This window comes from Labrus mixtus, chromosome 12 (assembly GCF_963584025.1).
Source record: "Labrus mixtus chromosome 12, fLabMix1.1, whole genome shotgun sequence".
In the NCBI taxonomy this organism is placed as follows: Eukaryota; Metazoa; Chordata; class Actinopteri; order Labriformes; family Labridae; genus Labrus; species Labrus mixtus.
In genome coordinates this window covers 24,918,063-24,943,002 of record NC_083623.1, presented here as the reverse complement: position 1 = coordinate 24,943,002, position 24,940 = coordinate 24,918,063, and the positions used below count along the sequence as shown (strand labels likewise).

The following is a 24,940-nucleotide window of genomic DNA, read 5'->3' as shown; positions in this document are numbered from 1 at the left end:
ATCCCACAAGAAAGGAAGATGTGTGTTCAAATTCACAATTAAAAATATTTTTTTTAAATGCATGCAAACTACTGCACCGTGGCTGACTTACAAAAATACATTGATTAGTTATGTTTTGGTCCACAAAAATGGCCAGATAGTTAATTAAACGCAAGACAGTGGGCATTACTTTCCAATGCACCTGTGTTATGAAAGAGATGTGCAAACTATTTATTGACAATTTGAAATATAAACCAAAAAAATAAAGTAAAAGCAGCCTTTAAAAAAAAGAAGCCAGAATAGTTGCCTCTGACAAAGCAAATAGCCGATCACAGTTTAGGATTTTTGGGGTGGCACCTTCCCTCTGGACACTGCTCCTGGTCATATGGCCTGGAGGAAGAAGCTGTTCCTCAGTCTGCTGGTCTGAGTTTTAGGAGTCCTGCACCTCTGTCCTAAAGGGCAGCAGTGAATACAGGCAGTTATGAGGGTGTGTCGAGTCCTTGATGACCCTCAGTGATATCAGAGGATCAGAATCAGAAATACTTTATTAATGCCAGGGACAGTTTGTTTCAAATTCAGTTGTTCTTCAAAACAATATAAAAGTAGGAATACAGAAATATATAAAATATTATCTTTATTTTATGTCACTATTTATGTATGCATATGTTTGTGGATGCATGTACACAGGGGTGGATCAGCGCAGGTGTTCTAATGCTAGTATATTACCACCCTCTAGCAAATCAACACATTCTGTTTCATTTAATGTCCAATAACTAAGTTTAGCTGACACATCATACAACAAGACAAAGTTACAAAAGATAATTAGACACTAACTTTATGAACATCCATTGTGAGTAACCCAGTTAGCTTAAGCTCTAAAAACGAGATTCAAAACTGCTCTTTGTGATGCTTTTATTTTGCTTTTCTTATTGCCATATGCCTCAGTCTCATTATTTCCAGTCTTCATATAAACTGTGCTTTTATTTTGAAAAACTGCAAAGGGGACTTCCGCTACATCCTAAAGTTACGGGAGTAAATAAATACAGCTAAAAGAACAACCAAGAGGAAAACATTTAAAGATCTCAATGCTGTGTGTAAAGTAAATAAAAAGTGTGGGGGATGAAAATACGTTTTTATGCGCGCGCCCTAACCATTGCGCCACCAGCGCGCCCCATGTATTGAGGCTGCATCCCGCCTGTGGCCTTCTTTCCCGCATGTCGTTCCCCGCTCTCTCTCCCTGGTTTCCGACTCTATCCACTGCCCTGTCTCTCTATTAAAGGCACAAAAGCCCAAAAACATAAATCTTTAGAAAATACGTTTCAGTGAAAGTGTGGGTGTTGCAACAAGTCACCGTTTATAACAGAGGTCAAATATACTGCTGAACTACTGGCCAAAAACATGTGGTGTAAAATACCCACTTCTTCAGGCACCACTAAACCACTGGGCCTATAATTAAAAGCCTTACTTATCACTCAAGTTTTTTATGGATTTTTTTCAACCGTCTTTATTGAGCAATTTAAAATATAATAAATATATAATCTAACTTTTCCAAAAGAAAACATCAGGCAAATGTAAGCAGACAACAAACTGGAGCAAGGACAAAAAAAATTCAACAAGGGCCACCGTAAACAAGGGCCAGAAATCAAAACAAGAATTTCGATAAGTCAGCACTAATCTTTCTAGCAATCCTGCTAGATTTCATTTTTTTCAGAGATAAGAAAAAATATTTGAACTCATGAGTATCACTCAAGTTTATGCGCAGTGCGCATTCAAAATTCATGTTGCGCATCTACACTGAGTGATACGGGATCCACACCCGGAAGCGCTGCACGCTCTCCTCTCTCCCGCACTCGCCTCTCTGCCGCCTTCTCCTGGCACACAGGAGTTTCACTTCTTGCTCCTGGGTAACTTACCGACTCTAACCGTTCAGGTGTGATTGTTTAGTGTCGGAAAAGAGGTGCCCGGTGACTTTTGTCAGGCGGCTGTTCAAACGTGAAGCCAGCAGCAGCGCGGGCACAGGGAGCAGTCCCCGCCGTCACTCAGTGACATTGACAACATCACTGTGGTGTACACAGTGACGTCCAGTCCTCCCAGCTTCAGCTACAATGAGCGAATACTTCAGCCTGTCCGACTGTGATGTTATCGGCTTCGACCTGGACCACACGCTCTGCCGATACCACCTGAAGGAGACCTCCAGGGTGAGTGAGTGTGTGTGTGTGTGTGTGTGTGTGTGTGTGTGTGTGTGTGTATATAGCTAGCGCCCATACATAATCATACGGTGGCCGTGACGCTTCGATCTGCAGCACATCTGGAGTAAAAATAGCGCGGAGCCGTCAATACGCTCCACGGTCACTTAATGCCAATCCTATCTCTACTGTCTGCATATGTTCTCTTTAGAAATATATATGACATTATGGGAAGCGGTAGAATAGAGGGATGTGTGTGTGTTTTTGTGTATGTGTGTGTGCGTGTGAGGTGATGCTCCTGATGCTGCAGTCACTCTGCGTGACTCACAGGTTGAACGTCGGCGGTGATCATCACACATGCCTTTAAATCCTCTCTTGTCATCAGCATCCTCTCACATCAGAATCCACTCACGATTTAAAAAAAAGCTCAACAGATTCACAGGCAACACATTGGTCACATTTAACAACAACACAAACATCAATTCACAATCATTATGATGTGGTTGAGTCAGGCCTGCAGATAAATAATGCTCTCTGTTGTCCAATGCATGTCAAACATATCTTTTAATAATGCAAGAATATGGGGAATCACGTTTGAGTTTTTTTTACCTTTAACACTTATTTCTGACTCAATTTGTACTATTATTTCATAACTCTTAGAATAAAGTCAGATTTTTAACTCTGAATACTGAGTCTAATCTCTGTGTTGACTGTAATTCAGGATAGCAAAATACCAAAAAGTCTAAAGTCTCAATACAGAATTTTGGAGAAGGTATTCAGTCTTAAACCTCAGGACCGGATTGCATCTTTCATTCATTCATTCAACCTTTATTTATAATCAAGAGATTATTGAGGGACAACCCTCATTAACAGTGACATCAAGTCATTACTGGATCTATTAAAAAACCGACAACAAATTATAAAAAGTACCAGAAGACAGATGAATACAAGGCCACTAAAATTTCAAGGATTTCTAAGAAGCTACGACAAATAAGTAAAGACTTAACAAAAAGCCTCAAATTTACTAAAATAATTAAGCGAGTTCGATGAGTATGATACAAATAGATACAATAAATAAAACCCACCTGTGTAAAAGAGTTACAAACAGAGGTTGGGAGGTTTCAAACCATGGTGTCTTAAATCTCCAAAAGGTTACAGAACTTGATCGCCCCCAAGGAGATGTTGTATCCAAGTGGCAACCTCATGATACCTCAAAATACTGCTGTCCACTAGAGGCTGGCTCCAGTAACACCGGAAGTCACCTACACGTGAATGGCAAAAAAGCAGTTTTTACAGCATAAATAAAGATGTTTACATCCTGGTACAAAAACAAAATATGTCTGATAGATATTGTGCTCACTGGCACACACTGTACAGGGGGTGAATTAGTTTTAAACTGATCCATTTTGATTTTGAAAACCTTACGTATTATCCATAGTTAGACGCATAGCTGAAATGATTGACAGGTGGGCGTGATGTAACGGTTTGTCAAGAGACTTAAAACCTGCCTCAGCTCCAGCTCTCAGCCTGTCGTTAGGTTGACTGAATGTTAGGTAAAGACAGGATTTCCAACATGGCGGCTGCTGCCGATGAGCCTCTTGAGCCTCCTGCAGATTACTGATGTCACTCATGCTTCGTCCATTAATATTTACAGTCTATAGTTGTATCTTGTAAAGAGTCAGCCATGTCATCATCGGCCATGTGAAAGCTCAAACGCAGCCTTTAGTTTGAAGTAAGTTCTACTTCATGACGGAGTTCACCCTCTACTAACATTTAAGGTGTTGCACCAGCTGAGATAGACCCAATGTAGGCAGATTTTACATCTTTAATCTTAAACCTAGCTCTCCTAGTAGGTGTAAAGTCCTCTGTAAATTACGGTTGTCATGGCGATGATTTTGAAAGGTGGGATAACTTGGAGGATGAGCATAGGGTGTTACCGGCTGTTAAATATCAGTGTGTTCTCTCTGATAGACTGTATCCCTCAGAAATGACTTTGGTTTGTAATCCCGCCGCCCAACAACAGAGTAGCTGTGTTGTTATTTAACACTAGCTGTAGATGAAGTTTGTAGCTGTTCACTTGATGGTGATGCTTTTTTTTTTTTAAAGATTTATTTTTGGGCTTTTTGGGCCTTTAATGGAGATACAGCGATCCAAACAGGGACCATTGTTTTCCTTTGAACTCCTTTGCTTCACTTCACCAACTTATAAATTTCACTACCAAATCTACATAGTGCACCTTTAAACTCAGCCTGGCGGCCACTGGCGGCTGTGGCTCAGTTGGTAGTGTCGTCGCCTCTCAACCTACTTCGTCGAGGATTCAATCCCCAGCTGAGCAACATGTCCGATGTGTCCTTGGGCAAGACACTTAACCCTGCATTGCTCCCGCTACTTCAGTGGCGGTGTGTGGATTAGTCTTGTACTTACTCTCTGATGTATGTCGCTTTGGATAAAAGAGTCTGCTAAGTGAATTGTATTCTGACGTTATGTTCTACAAGTGAAGATGAACCTTACGTCTCTGTGGTAATCAAACAATGACTCAACTTGAAGGTCACATATTCTCCTCCTCTTCAACCAGTTTAAATAAGTCTCAGAGCTCCTCAAAACATGTGTGTGAAGTTTCTTGTTCTAAATCCACTCTGATCCTGTATTTGATCATGTCTATAAACCCCTCTATTTCAGCCCTGTTCAGAACAGGCTGTTTCTGTGTCTGTACCTTTAAATATGTAAATGAGCTGTGTCTGACCACACCCCCATTGTGATGTCATGAAGGGAAAATCTCCAAACGGCCTGTTTGAGCACACATTTTCTGAAAAGTGGAGCAAGTAGAAGACGGAAAGGATGGACTTTTCTCATAATTTTGGAGTTTATAGACAGACTAGAGATACATGTTAGTGTTAGAAAAACATGGTGAAGTGTATTTTGCATAATGACCTTTTAGTCAGAATCTAACTAGTTCCAACGTAGGGCTTCGGGTGGACTTTACGACATAACTTAACACTTGCACACGGCTGGTGCAACAGGCTACTGATTTCTGATTTCTGACTTTATTTACAAAAATAAAAATAATTCTGTGTTTAAAGTAAAATTCAAGGAATAAAACCCAACAGACGAAGTGAGCGGCCCGTTTTCTCAAGGTTTAAAGAAGAGCCGAGGAGAGAAAATATTGAACTGTCTTTCATAAGGTGGACAGAAAACGTGACTATGATAACTTTTCTTTGTGTCTGTTGGATGTGTAAGAATGAATCACACTAATGATCTTTGGAAGGAGGAATATAAAAAACCCTTCTGTATTCTTGGCAATCGGGGAATTTAGTTTCTATTGTTCTCATTTGCGTCATGACCGTGCAGCTTATTTGCAGTAAGTGATGTTATCTGTTCATTGTTGTTTTTTTTGCAGCTGATCTATGAGAGCTTTGCCAGGTACCTAGTGGAGCATAAAGGCTATGACAAGGACCTGCTGAACCTAACCCCCGCTACCTGGGATTTCTGGTGAGTCAGCAGCTGCAGTTTCCTTATAGCCTAGAGCAGGAAACTGTGTCATGAAGAGGTATAATGGATTTTAATCATCACTATAGGAAAACTACAGTGTTTAACCTGGAATTTATTTTTTTTGGGTCTAATGACTAAGAGGTATAAAAAAACTGTCTTTACTCTATTGCATTAGTCAGAGGTCCTGAAGCAGACTGTAGTTGGTGCATTGTAATACCTGTGAGCAAATGGTGGATAGAAATACACCAAATAAGAGTTCCTGTTTTTTTTTTAATGCTGACAGGCTCAGATTGTCGCTACAGAAAGGATCCCTACAGAGATAGACCTTTTTGATGAGGAGTAAGATGCTTTGTTAAACATAAATATTTGGGCCCGACCGATATGTGAGTTTTGGGGCCGATACGTGAGTTTTGGGGCCGATACTGATATCGATATTGGGGAAAAAAATCAGATATCCACACAGTATATCGGCCGATATCTTTCGTAGATCAATGTTCGATGGTCTGTGGAGATAGATAGATATACACTTTTATTGCATTGATCCCTCACTTGTGGAAAAGATGTATAATGAAAACAAGATCACTCTACTGGAAAGTAACTGCCCATGTATGTGCGTCATCAAAACTCTGAGGAGTGATAATGTTTGTTGTAATTCATATATAGTGTAATACTACAAAATCCAAATGAAATGCTATTCGACTGGTAAATAAATCTAGTAATATCAGCACATATCAGAGATAAAATCAGCCGATACCATATGTCACTTGATATTCTAGTATCGGCAGATATGTGGCTGGCTGATTAATCAATCAGTCAAGCTCTAATGAACAGCTGTAACGTTGCTTCTACCCAATAGTCATTTGGATCCCAAAAAAATAAACAAGAAAATAAAGGTGTCAGGTTTACAAATATTCCAGTTTTCCCCCCATATCCTAAAAAACAAGGAACACAAATGCAACTCATGATGTTTCCTTCCATTACTCTCAATAAAGCTCTAATATGCAATCCCTGATTTCCAAGTAACAACTTGGCACGCCACACCTTGAACTGTTGTCCGACAGCCTCAGGGTCAACAGAACCTGGCATCGTAGAAACTTCAATGTCAAAGAGGAGCAGTACGTCGGTTGTATCGAACTGTTTTTGTTTTAATAAAAAGAAGATGCTGCACAATAATTATTTATTGCTTGTGTTTTTTGCACAATCCCAACGTTTGTGGGGGAAAAAAATCGCAATTAAGTTTTTTTCCCAAATCTTTCATCTGTAGACTATAAATGTCAACTAAATTACTGTGCAGTTGGCTTGAGAGCATAAGTTGACTGGCCTTGTACATACTGTTTTATAACATGCTGAGTTTTGTGTTCAGTTTTAAAGGGCTAGTGGTGGATCTGGAGGATGGAAACCTTGTGAAGCTGGCTGAAGATGGAACTGTCTTGCGGTACGCTCTTGTTACAATGAATACATTTGATTTGCTTCCAAAAACAAAAATTTTTATGTGGAAGTTTTCATTGTTTTCACAGACCTTTAAACTGGAATAATGAAATAATTTTATGTCTTGCTTTATTAGAGCGACACATGGAACCAATGACCTCAGCACAGAAGAGCTCATCAAACATTACGGTCCAAAAAGGGAATGGAAGCACTTCAACAGCCTCAATACTTCCTTCACACGATCAGGTATAATTGATATTCATCTATATTTTGAAATTCATTTATTTTCATCCATATTTTTGAAGTTATCTCATATTAAGCTTTATTATATACTGTATTTGAGGTCTAAGACTTTGAAACCGCGGCCCTTTTTCTGATTTTGGGCTCTCAATGAAATGTTTTTTGACTGCCGGTTGCACTTGGTCTGCAAATTCTTCTTTTAAAGGAGCAATATGTAACTCTGACACCTAGCGTATAAAATCAGTCTGTAAACCTTTCTTTTTCTTTTCAAAAGCATCTCCAGTATTGATCCTAGTTTGAGCACATTTCTGCTCGTGGAGCTTATTAGAAACATGCAGAGGCTTTTTAGGTCGGGTACAATCACTTCTATCTTGTCCGCTTCCATCGCTGCAACACCTGTTGGTTTGACCTGATAACTGCTCTCATATCTGACAAACTGAGGGGCATCCAAAACGGCTGTGTGGGGTGCCTTAAAACCGCCTACCTTCTCTGGTCCAAACAAATCCAGATCATTCAGGACCAGAATCTAAAGTTAGAAGGAGGACATACTGACTGCTGCATTGTTGTCAGAGAAGACAGAACTTCAACATAGCATGTTTCCTTAATGTCTGATCATATAGTAAGCTCACTTTATCATTTCAGTCACTAGATATTGTCTGTATTGGACCTTTAAGACAAATGCATCTTATCAAAGCATATCAACTTAAAGTGTTTCTTTCAGCAAATGACAGGATCAAGATGTCATTCTTATTTTCTCACAACAGTATGGAGGAGGTTGTTACAAAGAGAAACAACTATTACCCATTCATTTAAAGTCACCACACTCCATTGACAAAAGCAGTAATTTGACCTTGAGAAAGAGCACAAAAGATGCAGTCCCACTACTCCCTTGATCAGTTAATTATGTTGTTTGTTTTTTCGCAACTATGGTGTGTCACAGGACTTGCTCAGATCCAACACAACGACATAAGACAAACAAGCTAACTTGTCGAGGCAGCAGTAGAGATGAATCGGTGACTATAGTGAAAATTTCAATTGAGTGTGTTGGCTTTCAAGAAGGCAAACGTTAAGACTGTTTCTGGTATAAACGTGGATAGCCTCTTAATAACGATGCATATCTCTCCACTTATCTTTTATATAATGTTGTCAGATACTTTAGCTTAAATATCCAAGCCTGTCAGTGGCACAAACAAGCACTTTTAGTTGACACTCTTTGATGAGGCACTTATGCCCCCACGGATTACGTTGCAGTCAAAGCCTGATTTGGTGCTGATAACTAAAGAAATTTCCTGCATCAATTTTTCTACAACATTTTGAACCTAAATGTCATTAAGACTCAAAAGTATGTTAGAGATAGAGTCAGTAGCTATTTCCTTGAAAAATGAAATATAGACTTCTACAAATGTATTGCAACTCAATCATCACTACTGGACCTCCATACATGTGTGTTTGTGACTGTGTCTGCAGAGACCCTGTCCTCTGACTGGATTTTGATGTTTTGGTTTGTTTTGATCCTCCAGCCAATGACAGCTTGCAGGTGAGTTTAGGAGAAGATACAATTCAGCGAAATTGGAAAAAAAATTAAAACAAACTAATCATAGTGAGGTGAAACACCAAGCAGATAAAATTCCTTCTCAAACGATGGCTTTCACCCTCTGACACAGATGGCCTGTTGGCTGTTGGACTGGCAGGTGCCAAACAACAGTGGTTAGCTTGTGCTAGCATGCGATAGGTTGCAGTGTTGGTACAAGCAGTTGACGTAGACACTACGTCCTGCAGTGAGTGTACGCTTCTGGAAGCTGTGAGCCCAGGAGGAGGGGCCCAGTTTGAATGTTGTGGTATCAAACTGCGACAAAAAATACTACTGACTCCACCTTTAAATTATGGCCCAAGTTGAAAAATACCCCAAATACTGGTATGATTTTGTTGTATTTCACAATATTTTTCAGCTTTTTGTTGACTTTGTTTTGTTCTTTTGCAGCAAAATACTACTTCTATGACAACTACTTTGATCTACCCGGGGCCCTCCTCTGTGGAAGAGTTGTGGACATGTTGAACAAGGTAATATTAATAAAAACCTTGTTTTGTAGTAACTATTAAGATTTGCATGTGTAAAAACTTTCAAAAATGTTTCTTTTTTTTTGTCTTCAGCGAGGAACTGAGGTGAATTCCGACTTTTGGAAAGACATGGTTGCTGCTATTGACCACAATTACAACACATCTGCATTCAAGGGTATGTGATTTTTTTAGAATCAGCACACATCATAGTTTTTCTTCGCATTAAGAATGTCTTCTGACAGGGACCCATGCTGAACAAACAACACTCAAAAAACACAAAGACAGTATTTTTCTTTTTCAAACTAGACGTTTTATTCTTTGTTTTGGTCACTTAGCGGTACACAACTTAACACATCCAATGGGACATTAATGTTTCAAAAAAGCAGTTTGATTTTCTCTTTCTGTGTTGTTCTGCTTGTCACAGTGCTTGTGAGAATGTGCTGATCTCTAATGACATATAGTACATTGGTTTTGTGTGTCTTTTGTATTTATATCACAGGAAAAATCTTGAACAACAGACATTAAAAAACAGACATGTAAAAGGCGTACTGTAAATGTTACAGGCAGATGTAAAGCACCACTTAAGAAAATTTCCAATATTTTCTCATGTTTTCTAAATCTTGTAAAGCACCCACAAAGGGGAATAAGGGGAAAAGGGATCAAGTTGAACCATAATTGAAAATTTGACGCATCATTAATATCTTTTTCAGTCAAGTAATTCTGTAACAAATTAAATACTTGTGATTATTGTATAGATTTACATGAGGCAGTTTTACTTGTAAAAATAATACTTTTCTTTTAGCTCAAATCTCAAGTTCCATTCTTTTAAATTGATTTGTTTCTCTGAGCAGTTCAATGTTTAGTAATGTTGCGAGGTTTATTATGATTTGTGAAATCACGTTGAGGCAATCAAGAACCCGGAGAAAATGCAGTGAACATTATCAGCTGCAAATATACCATTACTCTCCTCATCAGGAACCTGGACAAAGACTCTGTCACCAGGATGCAGCATGAGCACTGTACTGCCTGACATCTGATCCAGGAAGCCCTTGTTGTACTCATCGTAGGTGAACAGAACAGGCTCCTCGTTTTTGAAGAGAGCCACGAGTGCGTTGGCACCATTAACATGCATATGGAAGCTGAAATAGTACAGGCCTGGAACCTGGCAGGTAAACACACCACTGTGGGCATCGTAATGGTTCTCCCCGTTATACAGAACCTGGTTGAACACAATGGGGGATGCAGCTGGAGGGTAAGCCTGGGTAAGCACAGCACTGAAGGCAGACATGGGGGCCTTCATCATCTCATGAGGCATCACAACCTCGTGAGACTTGACTGGCATGCTCTTCTCATGGTGGTATACAACCTCTCCTGGTGGACCAGGTGGACCTGCGGGACCAGAGGGGCCTGGGAGCCCATCTTGACCCCTGGCACCTGGAATTCCAGGGGGACCCTGAGGGCCAGAATGTCCCTTAGCCATCTGGCCAGCTGGGCCAGGTGGGCCTGGGATACCTGGATGGCCCTTAAGCCCAGGAGGACCTGATGGACCATGGGGCCCAACTGGTCCCATTGGTCCTGGCCTTCCACTCTCACCACTTTTTCCTGATGCTCCTGGTTGTCCTGTGTGTCCTTTGGCTCCTGGGAGACCATTTGCACCTGGAAGACCTGGGGCTCCACCATGTCCTTGTTCACCCTTTGGACCCTGAGCACCATTATGACCTGGCATTCCTGAAGGACCTACTGCCCCGGGGCTACCTGGTTTTCCAGTGAAACCCTGAGCTCCCTGCTCACCTTTGGTTCCTCTTGGGCCTGGTGCACCAACCATACCTGTGTCACCTTTGGGTCCTGATGGGCCTCCCTCACCCTGGAATCCTCTTGCACCCTGTGGACCAGCTGGGCCAATAGGACCAGGAGCACCTGCTTGACCAGTATAACCAGTTGGGCCGGGCTCTCCTTTCTGACCAGTTGTTCCTGAAGTACCAGGGCTTCCTCTGCTACCTGGAATTCCAGGTTCACCTGTCTTGCCAACACCTGGCATGCCAGGGGAGCCTGGCTGACCAGCAGGACCTTGTGGACCCTTTGCACCCATAGGTCCGGGCGTACCTGGGGTACCGTTCTGACCTGGTTTCCCTGGTGCACCTGTGCCAGGAGCCCCTGTGTGACCCTTTGGCCCTTGCATACCCATTGCACCAGAAGCACCATCTCTTCCTGGCATGCCAGACTTGCCAGGTTCTCCAGGATATCCAGTGGCACCAGGTTGACCAACTCCAGGTTTACCTGGCATACCAGATGGGCCCATTGGTCCAACTGGACCTGGTGCTCCTTGAACTCCAGGAACTCCAATGCCTCTCTCTCCCTTAAGCCCAGGAATACCAGGAATACCAGGATGTCCCTTCAAACCAGACTCTCCTCTGTGTCCCATTGCTCCAGGGATGCCACCTGGTCCAGGTTTTCCAACAGAAGAAAGTCCAGCAGGTCCAGGGGAACCAGGTGTACCAGGGGCACCTCTGGGACCCATTGGTCCATGTGCTCCAGTTGCACCTCTATCACCAGGGATGCCAGGAGTACCTGGTTTCCCTGAGCTACCTGGGTTACCAGGTTTACCTGCTTGAGAGAAACCAGGGGCTCCTTGAGCTCCTGGTGGGCCTGGTGGTCCAGCATGTCCTACACCACTTTTTCCAGGTTGTCCAGGAGGTCCCATTGGTCCTGGCTCTCCTGGAGGACCTGGAGGACCATCCTGGCCTGCAACAGCTAGGGACATAAATGATATGATGTAAATATAAATGTTATATGATGCACAAGACATAATATCATATTGTCAGTATGTAGCTGGTATTTTTGAGAGTAAACATGGTTTAGTTCAGTTCTTGAAATGTCTGTCTGTTTTTCTGAAACTTAAGCTTAAATATAAAAGCAGTACTGCACATTACACCTCGTGATAGTGTAGTTGGATGTAGGAAAAGCATAATAGCATACCAGAAATTGATAGAAACTAAGAGAAAAGATTGCAACAATTTCTCCCACTTTCTTTGCCTCCTTGTGACTTTCCCATGCCTTGAGTATGGCTCCATCTAGGTTCATGAATAACTTTACAACTTAAGTTTTGGTATCCTTCATAGGACCACAACCTGACTTTAAACACTACTCCCTGTGATTGTGGGGATAGCACTCCTTTCCTCCCAGGATAGCCTTGATGGGCACTGGTCTGAGGTGATGTTCTCAGCAGGCGTATGAAAGCGGGCCTGGGACCTTACACACCAGTTCCAATGCTTCTCAGTTATTTTGCGTGAACCCTACTGCACCCTTTAATTTCCTGCTCCTGCCCATGGCTGTGAATGTATAGTTAGTGGTCGGCAAGTTGTCAGCATCACCTTGGTGTGTTTCCGGCCACATAGCATAGGGTTTAGGGATACGGTCAGATGAGTTCATGTATCTCAACTAAATTGGTGTTTCTGGCATTGCTGTTTTATTCACTTATCTGTATTTATGGGGTCAACATCAGAAATAATATTATGCAATGGAAACATGGCATACTGTAGGAAACACTGTCCCTTTGTTTTTACTAGACATGGCTTTATGGATATTTGTCAGTAAAGGATTAAATGAAAATAACAAAGTCTAGTGCTTTAACCCAGAGGATGGCTGTTAAACATTTGACAAGGATTTTAATTTTTTAAAATGTGTTTTCACTAGTTTGCTTTAAAATAGAACTTATTGCTCTAAAAGAGTAAATATCTACTAGTTCTTTACTGTATGCAGAGCAGCTGAAGACATCCATTATATGCCGTTAAACTAAATGCATGGTTGCCAAAAGAGAAGTATGACCTGTGAGAGAATCCAAAAGTTAAGCTTTTCTTTTGACATTATTGTTGTGTTTTGAGAGGAGGCTGTTTTGACAGGGTTGTCATTTTCAAGCCACATAAAGCCATGTCTGAAACCTCACAGAGGGAAGTTTTTGCCAGGACTGGACTTTTTGGCGGCCAGAACCACTACAAACTGGAGGACAGTGATGAGTCTTACCACAGTAGCTGACCTGGGAGCTGAACCATGTGTGACCTGCTGCACAATAATATTCTTCTTATATTTGTACTAGTGCCTGTATATCTTTTCTTAATTCAGTTGTCCTCAATCAACGCCCTCTGAATCAGGATCTTTTCCATTGTCCTTTGATTTGAATAATGGCTACAGTAAATTTGCTGGGTTTTGTTTATTAGGTTTCATGTTTGAGCACATGAAAGTGTTTCTAGGCAGTCTGTTTTTTTTCTCATTCAAATTATGTGGGCTGATTTTAAAACCACAAAACAGTTTTGTTAGGGTGTGCCTGCAACGTGGTACCAGCATCTGTTTTGGAGATTCATCAAATTTGTGCTCTCATACGAGCAGACAAACCACATCAGAACCTTTATTAAAAACCAAATTGGACAAACACATTTGCTATTGGAAAGCTGAATTCGAATCATTGTTTAGTGAGGAAATACAATACGCTTTTATTCATTATTCTGGCAAAGACATCACTGACATTTTTTTCTTTATTTTATGAAAGAAGCAAAATTGACTGTTAACTTCTTTACCCTTTATTTATCCAGGGCACACGTGCTCTTTTACTGCCACACCACGGCCTCAAAGTTGTATACAGTTACACACATTCACAGCAGGCTGGTCAGCTCAACCACAGCTCTCTGCTCCCAGCCAATGAGACTTTGTGCTGGGCTTACTGCATCTTTATGATCAAGAAGTGGTAGATTTTGGCAGCAACATTGACTGTTGTCAATGAGCCAAAATACTGTCATGGCATTGAAAGGATGAACTTATTATATGCTGAATAATTGAGAAATGTTCCTTACTTTTGACTGGTTATGAAGGTCTGATAAGAGCTTAAAGTGAAGTACTTAATCTCATTGTACCATGGTTTGCTACATGGAGTGTTTAGTAGGACTTTTCTTATTTATGTGTATTTGCTGTCTGTAGCTTTAAATCTATTTTGGAGATTGCTCAGAAAATATTTTAAAACATCTTTTACCATATAGAAAATCAGAAATAGACCTGCTTCCGTGCTCCTTAGCATCTAAAGTAACTAAGAAATGTCAGCAAACCCAGAAGTGTAACAATTTCATTCATCTATATTTGTTAAATATTTTGACAAAAACTGGTTGATGTGTAAGGAATACTGTCCGACACCAGTTTACTGAACCATGGGTTTGGCAGCAATTTAATAATTATACTAAATTGAATAGATGCAGTCATTTTTCCTGCCAATTTATCACTCAGATAAATTGGAAGCAATTGCATTTGTGTTTACCAGCAAATCTCTATGATCATTTCTCTGACATGAGACGTGCACAAAATTACAAGTTTTGTCCATTAACAACCCTAATGAGAGAAGACCAACGTCACTCACCATGACTCTTGACGGGGTAGGGAGTCTTGCTCACTTTTGGCACATGGTGGTAATACCTCTCAGGGGTCGCCTCAGCCAAAGCCAGGAGGACGAGGAGAAGGCTTGTTACCCTCAGATCCATCTTGGGAAGCTAAACCTGCAAAGACAGAAATCCATCTTTTAGAAGAAGTCACGTGATGGCAGTCTGCAACCAAAGGACCATGTTGGATCATGTTGGAGTCACATTGCACCTGTGTTGTTGGTGCATCAGTTCATCCAACAGCCAGAAAAGAAGCGATAGATGCAAATAAATGTCTAAATCTTCCAGATTAACTTCTCATTCAGTTTTGCACCAATTTCTACCTTGAACATCGTTGACTACATTTTAGCATTGTAAAACTTAAACTTGTTCTTTGGCAGTTAAATTCACCAAAGTCTTTCACAGAGCAATACAAAAATGTCTTTGGATTGGTCACAAGCAAAGACTTCTTCCTTTTTAAACCCAGCTATAGCACATGGCTCTTTACACTTGCATCACCAATACTCCACCAGCAGCCCTGCCCTCGTCGAGAGCCAGGCTGCAGTTGGGAATCCCCTGTGCAGTAAACTGAAATCAGAAGAAAATGCCACCTTACCTGGAAGGTTTACGCTCCGAAACTGTGTGGGGTCGGGAGGCTGCTGTCCCGGCACTCTTATATCCTTTAGATGTGGAGTCTGTCTGTCTGAGCGCCAGCTGCTGCTTCCCAGGGCATTGGGCTCAAGGTATTTATACCAAGCTGGTCTCCAGCATCTTGGAGGATCTACCTCGCGTGGAAGTTCCCTCCCTGCTCTGACGTCATTTTTAATGACGGGTGCCATGTCCTCAGGAGGCCTGTCACGTTAGGGTGACGGTTCTCCCTCTCCTCTCCTCTCCTCCCCTGCCTCCTCTCTCTTCTTTTCTCCCTCTCTGCACACAGCAGCAGCAAAGTCATTTATGTCACAATCACTCTTGGGTGACATTTTTATCATTTCAAATCTTGATTTATCTTCTTAAGATGATAGGCGGTTAAGTTTATGAAACGTGGTGGTGTAGCTCTTAAATTTAACATCCTTATTTGCACTTTTTGACAGATGACTCAGGCCTAAGTTTCCTCTTCTTTCTTTTTTTAAAGTCCTGGATTGATTTTTGTTTTAACTGCAGGGACATGGGTGTTTAGTGCTAAAATAAACTACACGTTATTGACTAAGTGGCTTGTTACCGGGTGTTTTTCTGGAAAAGTAAAGACTGTACAAGACTGACAATATTTTCTTCCAGTCTGAAAACTTTCGACTTCTGAGGCTGTGGTTGACTTTGTGTACCATTTAGCTATTTTTGTCAAGTTTGGTTCAATGCAAAATGACTCCCCTGCTTTTAATGGATGCTGGAAAAAGTTGTTTTTCATTTGCAATTTCTGACTTTGACAGCAAGCAGTGTTGGTGCGAAGATGCATTTTGAAAGTCACCATAAGCCTGCTTTGTGTTCTGATTTTAATCAAAGTCTTATGATCATGCTGTCAGGTATATATCAGTGTCTTGAGAATATGTACACAGTGGTGTGGGGTTTGTCACAGGGAACCACAGTGCAGCTTTAAGACACCAGGAGGCAGGATTGAGGTTTTGTTCTGAGACGCTCTGCAGCAGTAGAAGAACCTGCAACCCAGCAGAGCTCGGTTTTGAGTGGAGGGCTCACAATAATGAATCTGCAAACTCGGCATATCCCATCAAGGGTTTCTAAAATCTCAAGATATTTTAGTACAAATAAGTAGTAGAAAGAGATATAGGATGTGGTGCTGTCCTGTCTTTAAATGGATCAGAAACTTGTATCAGATTGTATTATAGTAACATGTATGTTAAGTCATCCAAATATGAGACTGTTTAGGGGAAGGTTTGTACATTTTTAAGTGGGGTTTTAAGAGGTTCTTATAAATATTCAGGGTCAGCAGATGTATAAAACATGGATGTAGTCTCAGTGACGTCACATATCGGTTAAGGTTTTTTTCAGATTGATTTTTAGTGTCTATTGGAGTGACAGGACAGTGGATAGAGTTGGAAATCGGAGAGAGAAAGAGAGAGAGTTTTGACTTTTTAAAAAGGTATTTATTCAGATAGAAATTAGTTACATTCCCAAGATTTTGGAATACAGACTACAATCTGTCACACAAAAAATGGATTTGTAGTCAAACATCTGCAAATGTGACTGAAAAACTTTCATAAACTCACTTTTTTCCAAAAGCTTCCAGCTCTTCCATTTTATGATAATACTTGTATTCCAACAATATTCAAGCTTCCACAAGGTTCTGAAACACCACTTCACAATCACATCTCTGTTTTCTTTCCATTTTTTCTTTTTCTACTGAGATAAATTGCCAGCTTTGCTTGACCGAAAAGGGAATCCTGCAGCTGACCTTTTTTCTACTGTAAGGGAAACCAAAAATGAACATAAGGTCAGAGCAAAAGGGGAAATGATCTGAGACTGAAGGATTCAACACAGAAACAAAAGCATTAACAATTCCATGTAAAATACACAATTGTAAATCACCAGTACTTTTTGTTAACGGTGGTTTGTAAAGCATGCTTCATGCAGGTTTTTATTGTACTTTTAAGTACTTTCTCCATGGCATGTCTGCTCTGTCTTTTATTTTCTCTTTATTTAACACCTTGACACATCCCTGATAAAGCATTTTCCAGTTCACAGAGTCCAATGGCATCCAAACCTTACTGCTGTCTTCCAGAGGGCCCAGTCCTTCACGGTGTGGAAACTTTGACCTGACACACATCCTTGGAAAACAGTCAGAATCTTCAGGGGTTTTTTTTCAGATTGTTTTTTGTGTCTTTATTGGAGTGACAGGTCAGTGGATAGAGTTGTGAATTGAGGAGAGAGAGGAGAGTGTTTGGAAGGAGCCACCCAAAGGGGCCACTGGTCATATTGGAACCCGTGCTGCCCACTTCGAGGACACCAGCCTCTGTACATGGGGCGCACAAACTAACCACTAGGGTTAAGAGGCGCCCCTGAAGCACAGGTTGTAAGCACAACGATGGCAATTTCCGAAAAGCTGTCTCAAACAAACAATCGGTCAACAACGACTTTTGACCCCTTTATTTATGTGCCAATAAGCTACAGTCTGGATTAGAGAGCAAAGTGTAAACTGACTTTAGAGGGCTCTTTGAACTGTAATGCCAGAACTTCCCTCAGTGATTAATAAATTAATAAAGTATGTAAAATAAATACAAAAAAACATCTATAATCAGCTTATATGATAGATAAGTTGCTATCTCAACCTGATGTGTCAAGCCACTGTGTGAGCTTTTGGAAAAAACCTTTCCCAATTTTTTCATGTGTCATTTTAAAAACTGCCAACGTCTCAGAGCCGCAAATGAGATCTCAGTGAGCCATAGGCATCTTTGGTAAACTCCTTGACTTAAATGACAGAGTAGTGTGGGGGTGGAGTCGGCATTTAACAACTTTTTAACTGCAGATATGCCACTGCACCTCAGCATGAAAGTGGCTGTGACCACAGTGAGCCATGACTGCTTTTTTATTTGATTTGGATCCTTTTTTTTTTTTCTTCTTCTTCTTTTCTTCTTTGGCGTGTCAGAATTAATGTCTCCTGATCTAAATCTGTCCACTGTGAGGTTTAATGTAAAGGCCTACTTAGATCCATGTGCTGTTTCTGGGGAGGCTCCTGCTTTGCATGGTAGAAAACAGTCATGGTGCATAAACATGTAATTAAGAACGGAGATGTGCTGTATTGTAAGCAGAAGAGACGCAGAATGGTATTGAGTTTGTCCTCATTGTTTTCAGACACCCCGTGATGGTGGGGTGGGTGGTATTTCTGGGAAGGGTCTGCAGCTCTAACCATTGTTTTGGCCCTCCGAACATCTGAACATGAGGCTACTGCTCCACTCCAGACGTGACTCAATGCGTCTTCAGTGACTTTAATTAACTCTGGTGATGATTACGGCGGCTGTCCACTAAAAGGCACTGCGTCTGTTTTCCATATTTTCTAGAAACAATGTTAGGTCACTTTTGTGCATTTTATAAAAACAATATTTCTGCTTAGCATCCCTTAAATTAACAGTTATTGATATTTAAGCCAGTGGGAGGACTGTGTGTTGCATACAGGAGCGAAACAAGGAGGGAGAAAGAAAATTTGAAGAAAAAGATTCAGTAAAATTAAGTACAAATACTGTAAAAAGTGGCCTTGGTATATTTTTTGGTAAATTTTGCCTTTACTAGACATGACAGCTGAAGTGTGACAGGAAATGTTGGGAGGAGAGAGTGGGGGATGAAATGCAACAAAGGGCTGAGGACGGATTCAAACCCACTGCTGCTGCGATGTGGACTATAGCCTCCATACATGGGGCACTCGACATAAACGCTAGGCTATCAGCGCCCCCCAAAAAGTGGCTTTAGGGTTTTAGACGACTAGATTTATTTTTGTGATTACTCAAAACCAACATATGCAACTTTTTTCTGAAAGTTTTTATTGGAAGAAACTTGCCCATCTACACAGCTACTGTATGTGTGATGACAGAGTTAAGTTAAAACGTTGGATGATTAATCTGAGAAGAAAAAGCTTCCTAACTAGCTTTTGATGGAAACTGAGTCAGATACAGTACTGATTGAGCTCAACAATGTGGTTCCTGAAGTAAAACATCCCATTAATTTTCTCCTTAGCGGATTTGATTTTTAAGCATAATGTCATAACTATCCAAGGTAGACTGATCACGAGCTACCTGAGTGTGAAATGATGGTTTGTGCTCCTGTAGATTAGAAGACAAGTTTGAAATGGTTAATCAGTGATCTTGGGGAAAATAACTACGATACCCACAATCCTAGAGTTTCACAGTGACGTCTCTAATTGGTTGAGCTCGCTGTTACCATGGAAATGTTTACTGACCCGCTAACTTCAGAAGTTCAACACATTATATAAACACAAACTACAATATATGACGACATATATACATGATGTAAACAATTCAATAAACATACCCTCCAAAAATGTGCGATCACAACTATTAATGCTATTCAACAAATCACCACTGCAACATTTTCGATATTTTGATGAAAGTGAATCGTGTTACAGCTGAGAGCTTAAGATGCATTAATTGAACTGGATGCAAATAACCCATATTTTTTGTGTTTTAATTGTTCCTGTTTTTTTTTGTATGGCTACAAAAAAAAACCTGAACGGTAGTTGCAACTGTTTTTGCAAATTCACTTGCTCCTTCAATGCAATTGAAAAAATAAAGCCTCGAAATACAGCAACTTTGACTGCGATTTAAAAAAAAATAAACTGCCACAAAATCAGGCATTTAAGCCCAAGACAATCACAATAAAAGCCTGCGAAATCCTGGAGGGAGAGAAGAACTTCGTATGTTTTTGAAAGAAGCGCTCTGAACTATTGTTTGTTGGAAACGATTAACACAGTCCTGTATACCTTTGCCTTTTTCTCAGTTTTCCGATCGTTTTTTACACCAAATGAAACGTATCGGGAAGCTGGTTGGCTTGATTAAAAAGTATTCTCTCAAATCTCAACGTAGGATTGGAATGAGGACATTTCTGGAACCAGAGCTCTCAATGTAACATAACTTGATCTTAATTTACAGCTTACTTGGTGTTTTTGAGTTGTTTCCGTTTTGTCCCATACATTTGAGGACGCCATGGTGCCTAACCCTAACCCTAACCCGATCCCTGTGCCAGCATGGAAGAGTGAAAAGCTAAAGATAGAGAGTCAAGTGGGGAAGTGACTTTTGCTCAAATGTAACGTTTTAATAAACCAAATACGCCACTAAGAGGCACGTAGAGCTTCATGAATGGAATGACTGAAGCTGGATCGCCTGACTGAGTGTTAACTGAATTATAGGGAACCAAGACAAAAATCATGGTTGGATTTTACCAACATGAGTCTAACTTTAATTCAGAATAGCAACCCAAGGAGCCTCCACTGCACCTCTCTGCATTTAATTCTTTCTTTTCTTGACAAAGTCACGCCCGAGTCTTTGTGAGATTATGAAATGGTTGGTCTCATGAGAAAAAAGGAATAACAGCCAGAGATGCAGATTTTCTCAGTTTCCAAATCAGATTTTGCTCTTATTTTAGGATTTATTTTAGAAGCATGTAATTGGCTACTTAAAGGCCAATTATCTTTATCAAAACCGAGTAAGTACAGTAATGACCTCAACATTTTCATTTCTTCTGTATCTCTCTCAAAAGCCAAAGGTTTGTATTCCTTCATTGTTCATTTTTCACTAGGTTTGTACTGAGAGCAAAGATTGGACAATTAAAACCAAAATAGAAACAATTAGCAGTTTCAAGATAGTAAGTGTTTCTAAAATGCTCTCTGCCAAAGTTTTGGGGGCTGTGAGCTGAGCTGCCGCCAGCATAAGCTCACTAACTTATTAAAACCCTTTATCTGGTTATATTGTTGAAAATCAAACACATTTGATTTGAACTTCTAAGAAAGTAGTCAGCAGGAAATGTTTCCATGTCCATGTATTGCCAGCACTCATGGAAAACTATGAAAAACTATGAAAAACAGTGTAAACAATAACATACAACTTGAGACTCATGGCTGATAAAGGAGTTTTTCGTATAGAAAGTGAAATAAAATGACATATTTTTGTAGGCCAAGCCGGGAGTTAGCATCGCCATTGTGTCTTTTGAAAAAAGTCTATGGGATCTTTCATCGGATTTTGGATCATTGCAGAAAATAAGCTCTGTGGCAAACACACGTTTATTATGCTTTCGCGTTTAGTTCAGAAAAATAATCCTCACAAATGGACACCACTTTTATGATGTTTGAAGCGTTAATGCAATCCCCCATCCCACATTACCGAATTTCCCCCTGGGATTAATAAAGTAATTCTGATTCTGAGAAGTAAAAAGCTAATGTTATGCTAAAAGCAAACTACACCATGGTCCTGTGGCTTCAACGTCACCACCACTATGCCTCAGGATATCTCTGACAAGCTAACTAGCAGTTTTGACTAGCTAGCATACCTTAGCCTTATAAATAGTTTATTAACCCAATCTTTGTCTAAACCCAAAAACCTACAGGAGACCTTGTATCTTAATGTAACTTCGAACAGAGATGATGACGTTTAATATTCCTGACAACCGCACTGTAGTTTCATTTAGCCATTTGTTAGCAACCGCCTTTCTAAAGACATGTAAAAACTTCTAAATTCACAAGTGGGGATATTCACTAATGTGTTTTATGTCGTACAACAAAATGCAAACATCTCTTATGCTTGTGTTAACCACAGACCTTAATTCATGCATCTAACCACCAACACATTCAAAAAACCCTTTGAGTTTGAGGCAGACAACCCCACATCGCTCAAATGCTTACTTATAGCCCGACCGATTAATCAGCCAACTGATAATATCAACCGATATTAGCATATCAAGTGACTATCGGTACTAGCTAATTTTATCGCAAATATGCACCGATATTACTAGATATATTCACCAGTCAAATATCATTTAATTTGAGTATCATTGTATTTCCCCAGCAGAGTGTCAAGCTGTGATGCACGTACATGCGCGGTTACTTTGATTGACCATCTTTTATTAATTATATATCTTATTCACACGTGTTTGATAGCTGCATTTTGGGGATAAATGCAATAAATATGTATCTATATCTATCTCTCTCTAAAGATCGATCAGATCAAAGAAAGATATCGGCCGTTGAGGGGCGGGCCGCCCCCCCAATATAATGGTAGGGGAAACACTGATGTTAAGTTGCTTGTGTCTTACATCATCAGGGCAATGTCAGCCCTTTCTGTTATGTAGCCAATATTGTGACTATTGTTTGAATATTTCCAAATTTCCACATTGTAATGACAAAAGTTGTGTCCCTAATGTTGAAACTTGTTTTGTTTCTGCTGGAAGACCTAAAATGGATGCTATAGACCGATAGTTATATTGGGGGTAGTGATTGACTGAAGTAGACTAGTACTTTTGCCATCACTAGTAGAAATAGTTTACTAGAAGCAAGCAAGCCACAAAGTCTACCCTGAACCTATCATCTTTCTGGGCTTCTATGGAGTCAGAAACCAGGGAGAGAGAGTAGGGAACAAAATGTGGGAAAGGAGCCACAAGTTGGATCCGTAACCAGGCTGTGTGCTCTTTAGGACTTTAGCCTCTACATGGGGCATGTGCACTAACCCCTAGGCTACTGGCGCCCCTTCCATAGGTTTTTTGACAAGTGTGAAGCTCTGGTGTTAAAAATTAAGGCAATGCAGAAGTATAAAATCCTGTTCTTGAGCCTGGTTGCAAAAGTACAATACACAGTCATTCAAAAAGCCTTTATTTACAGCATCAATGAACATGTTTACAGGTTCAAAGAATTCAATTTCGGCTGATTAGTTATTGTCCTCATTGGCACACACAGTAAGGGGAATTATTTTTTTTAAACTTATCTGTTTCTATTTTATGAAGTATATCAGCTTTTCACAATAAGGCGCTGAAAGATATGATGAGACAGCAAAAATAACGCAATTCAAAGTTCATGTTGTGAAAATTGCAAAGCCTTGTTTGGAAATGTTTAGAAGTTGTTAATCGTTTGCTCAGGTTTTGGCTTTGAAAATAAAGTGGTTTTGTAAAGAATAATTGTTGAATAATGGTAGAGTTAAAATAAGTATCTACATCCGTTAACTTACATACCTAAATTACACCACATTACATACGCAACCAAAGTAACTTTATGATGTGCATGTGTCTCTCAATGGACTATGACTGTGGTCTTCTAGGCAAAGTCCTGTTTTTCATGTTACCCATCCATCACACCTGAATGGCTTCACAATTAGACTTTACCAAGGTTTTTGTCTTCGTCCTCTTACGAACATGTTTCCCCAAAAACTGATCCTCTTTGACTTTCCATTGGTGTTGTCTCCATGGCGCTGACATGTAAATTTGACAGATTTCATGCCGTCTTCATGTTGTGCCATGCTAAGAAGTCTAGGTCATTTCACATATTGTTTTCAGACCACAAAGACCAACGTGCTAAGCTAAAACAGAAGTACCTTTTAATACACTTGGCTGATTCAATTCTCCACAACATATTACAATTTCTTGCGTATTCTTGGAGATCGGCAGATTTCTTCTACATTATTCTTGCAGTTTTACAAGGGGAAGTGAAACTATACAAACTGGAGGGTTTACTGACCGCTGCATCCTGTTGGCTCGCTCTGGGATCAAGAACAAGTCCTTGTAACAGTGTGCCTGCTACATGCTGTATGGAAAGTATCCCACATGTTCTGTGAATGGTCTATCCTTGTAGGGTGTTTACAATAAGAACTTATGCAATGTGTTGGATTTCGTAGTAGTGTGTTGGAAGCTCGTTGGGAGAATGCAACATTTGTTCTTCGTCCTTCAACATCTGGGGTAGAACAGATATTTCAAGCCCGTTAACCAGCCAGAGGGGAAAGAGTGTTTGTGGTGAGAAAAGGTGTTGGAGGTCAAACCAAATGTCTTAAAAAGCTCAGAAGTTATTATGTTTAGGGTTTTTTGTAGGAGTGGCAGTGTTTACCAAATCAAACAGAGTCTGAAATAATGAAGGAGCACAAAGACGAAAATGGAGCAACACTGGAAACGGCTCCTGGAACCATAGGGACGCATTTTAGGCGTCATCCATGAAGTTGTTTTTTTCACAATGAAAAACTGAAAGCAGCAGGAAAAAATAAGAAGGGAGTCAATCTCTGGTTGAAAGGTGGAAGGAACAGTTGTGTGTTGTTGTGCTCTTGTTGGATTCCTTTTACATTCCTTTTACATTCTTCCTTCACTTTGTTGACTGATTGTAAGGCGAAAACTCCAACACATACGGTCATCGCCAAGTTCACTGTCTCCTGCCCTTTCTTTGAATTCATGCAGATACAGAATTTGTTACAAAAAGTGTGTAATGCCTCAACACATCTCAAAAGCCAAACATTGTTGACATTTTTTTGCGAATTTGAATAGAAATGCATTTTCCCTTTTCTTTATACATGCAGGTACTATTAAGATAAATGCATTAGAACTGTAAAGGTTTAACTATTTATTTGTTAAAACTAGACTGCAAAAAGGAACATAACCATTTTTATGTTAATGCATACATCATGCTAAAAACACTTTACCATGTTTTTCTAACACTAATATGTGTCCCTAGCCTGTCTACAA

General features: G+C 40.2%; 2 protein-coding genes across 2 annotated transcripts in view; one reads left to right on the top strand and one right to left on the bottom strand.

The window, feature by feature from the left end:
* Nucleotides 1-1,784: 1,784 nt before the first annotated feature.
* nt5dc1 (5'-nucleotidase domain containing 1) overlaps nt 1,785-24,940 on the top strand; it is a 68,040-nt gene continuing 44,884 nt past the window's right edge. Inside the window, exons 1-6 of the mRNA XM_061051366.1 lie at nt 1,785-2,177; nt 5,563-5,654; nt 7,018-7,089; nt 7,219-7,328; nt 9,304-9,383; nt 9,474-9,555. Coding sequence (XP_060907349.1) covers nt 2,085-2,177; nt 5,563-5,654; nt 7,018-7,089; nt 7,219-7,328; nt 9,304-9,383; nt 9,474-9,555 — 529 coding nt within the window. The 5' untranslated portion in view covers nt 1,785-2,084. The remainder of the gene's footprint in view (nt 2,178-5,562; nt 5,655-7,017; nt 7,090-7,218; nt 7,329-9,303; nt 9,384-9,473; nt 9,556-24,940) is intronic.
* Nucleotides 9,668-15,544, bottom strand: col10a1b (collagen, type X, alpha 1b). The gene is made up of 3 exons (XM_061051333.1): nt 15,393-15,544; nt 14,779-14,914; nt 9,668-12,131 (listed from the first exon to the last, which is right to left on the bottom strand). Exons 2-3 carry the CDS (start codon nt 14,897-14,899, stop codon nt 10,276-10,278), a joined length of 1,977 nt encoding a protein of 658 aa, XP_060907316.1. The 5' UTR covers nt 14,900-14,914; nt 15,393-15,544; the 3' UTR covers nt 9,668-10,275.

Coding starts and splice junctions, on each gene's coding strand:
- col10a1b (XM_061051333.1), bottom strand. CDS start 14,899: ATGGATCTGAGGGTAACAAGCCTTCTCCTCGTCCTCCTGGCTTTGGCT. Junction 12,132..14,778: donor CTACCCCGTCAAGAGTCATG/GTGAGTGACGTT, acceptor TTATGTCCCTAG/CTGTTGCAGGCCAGGATGGT.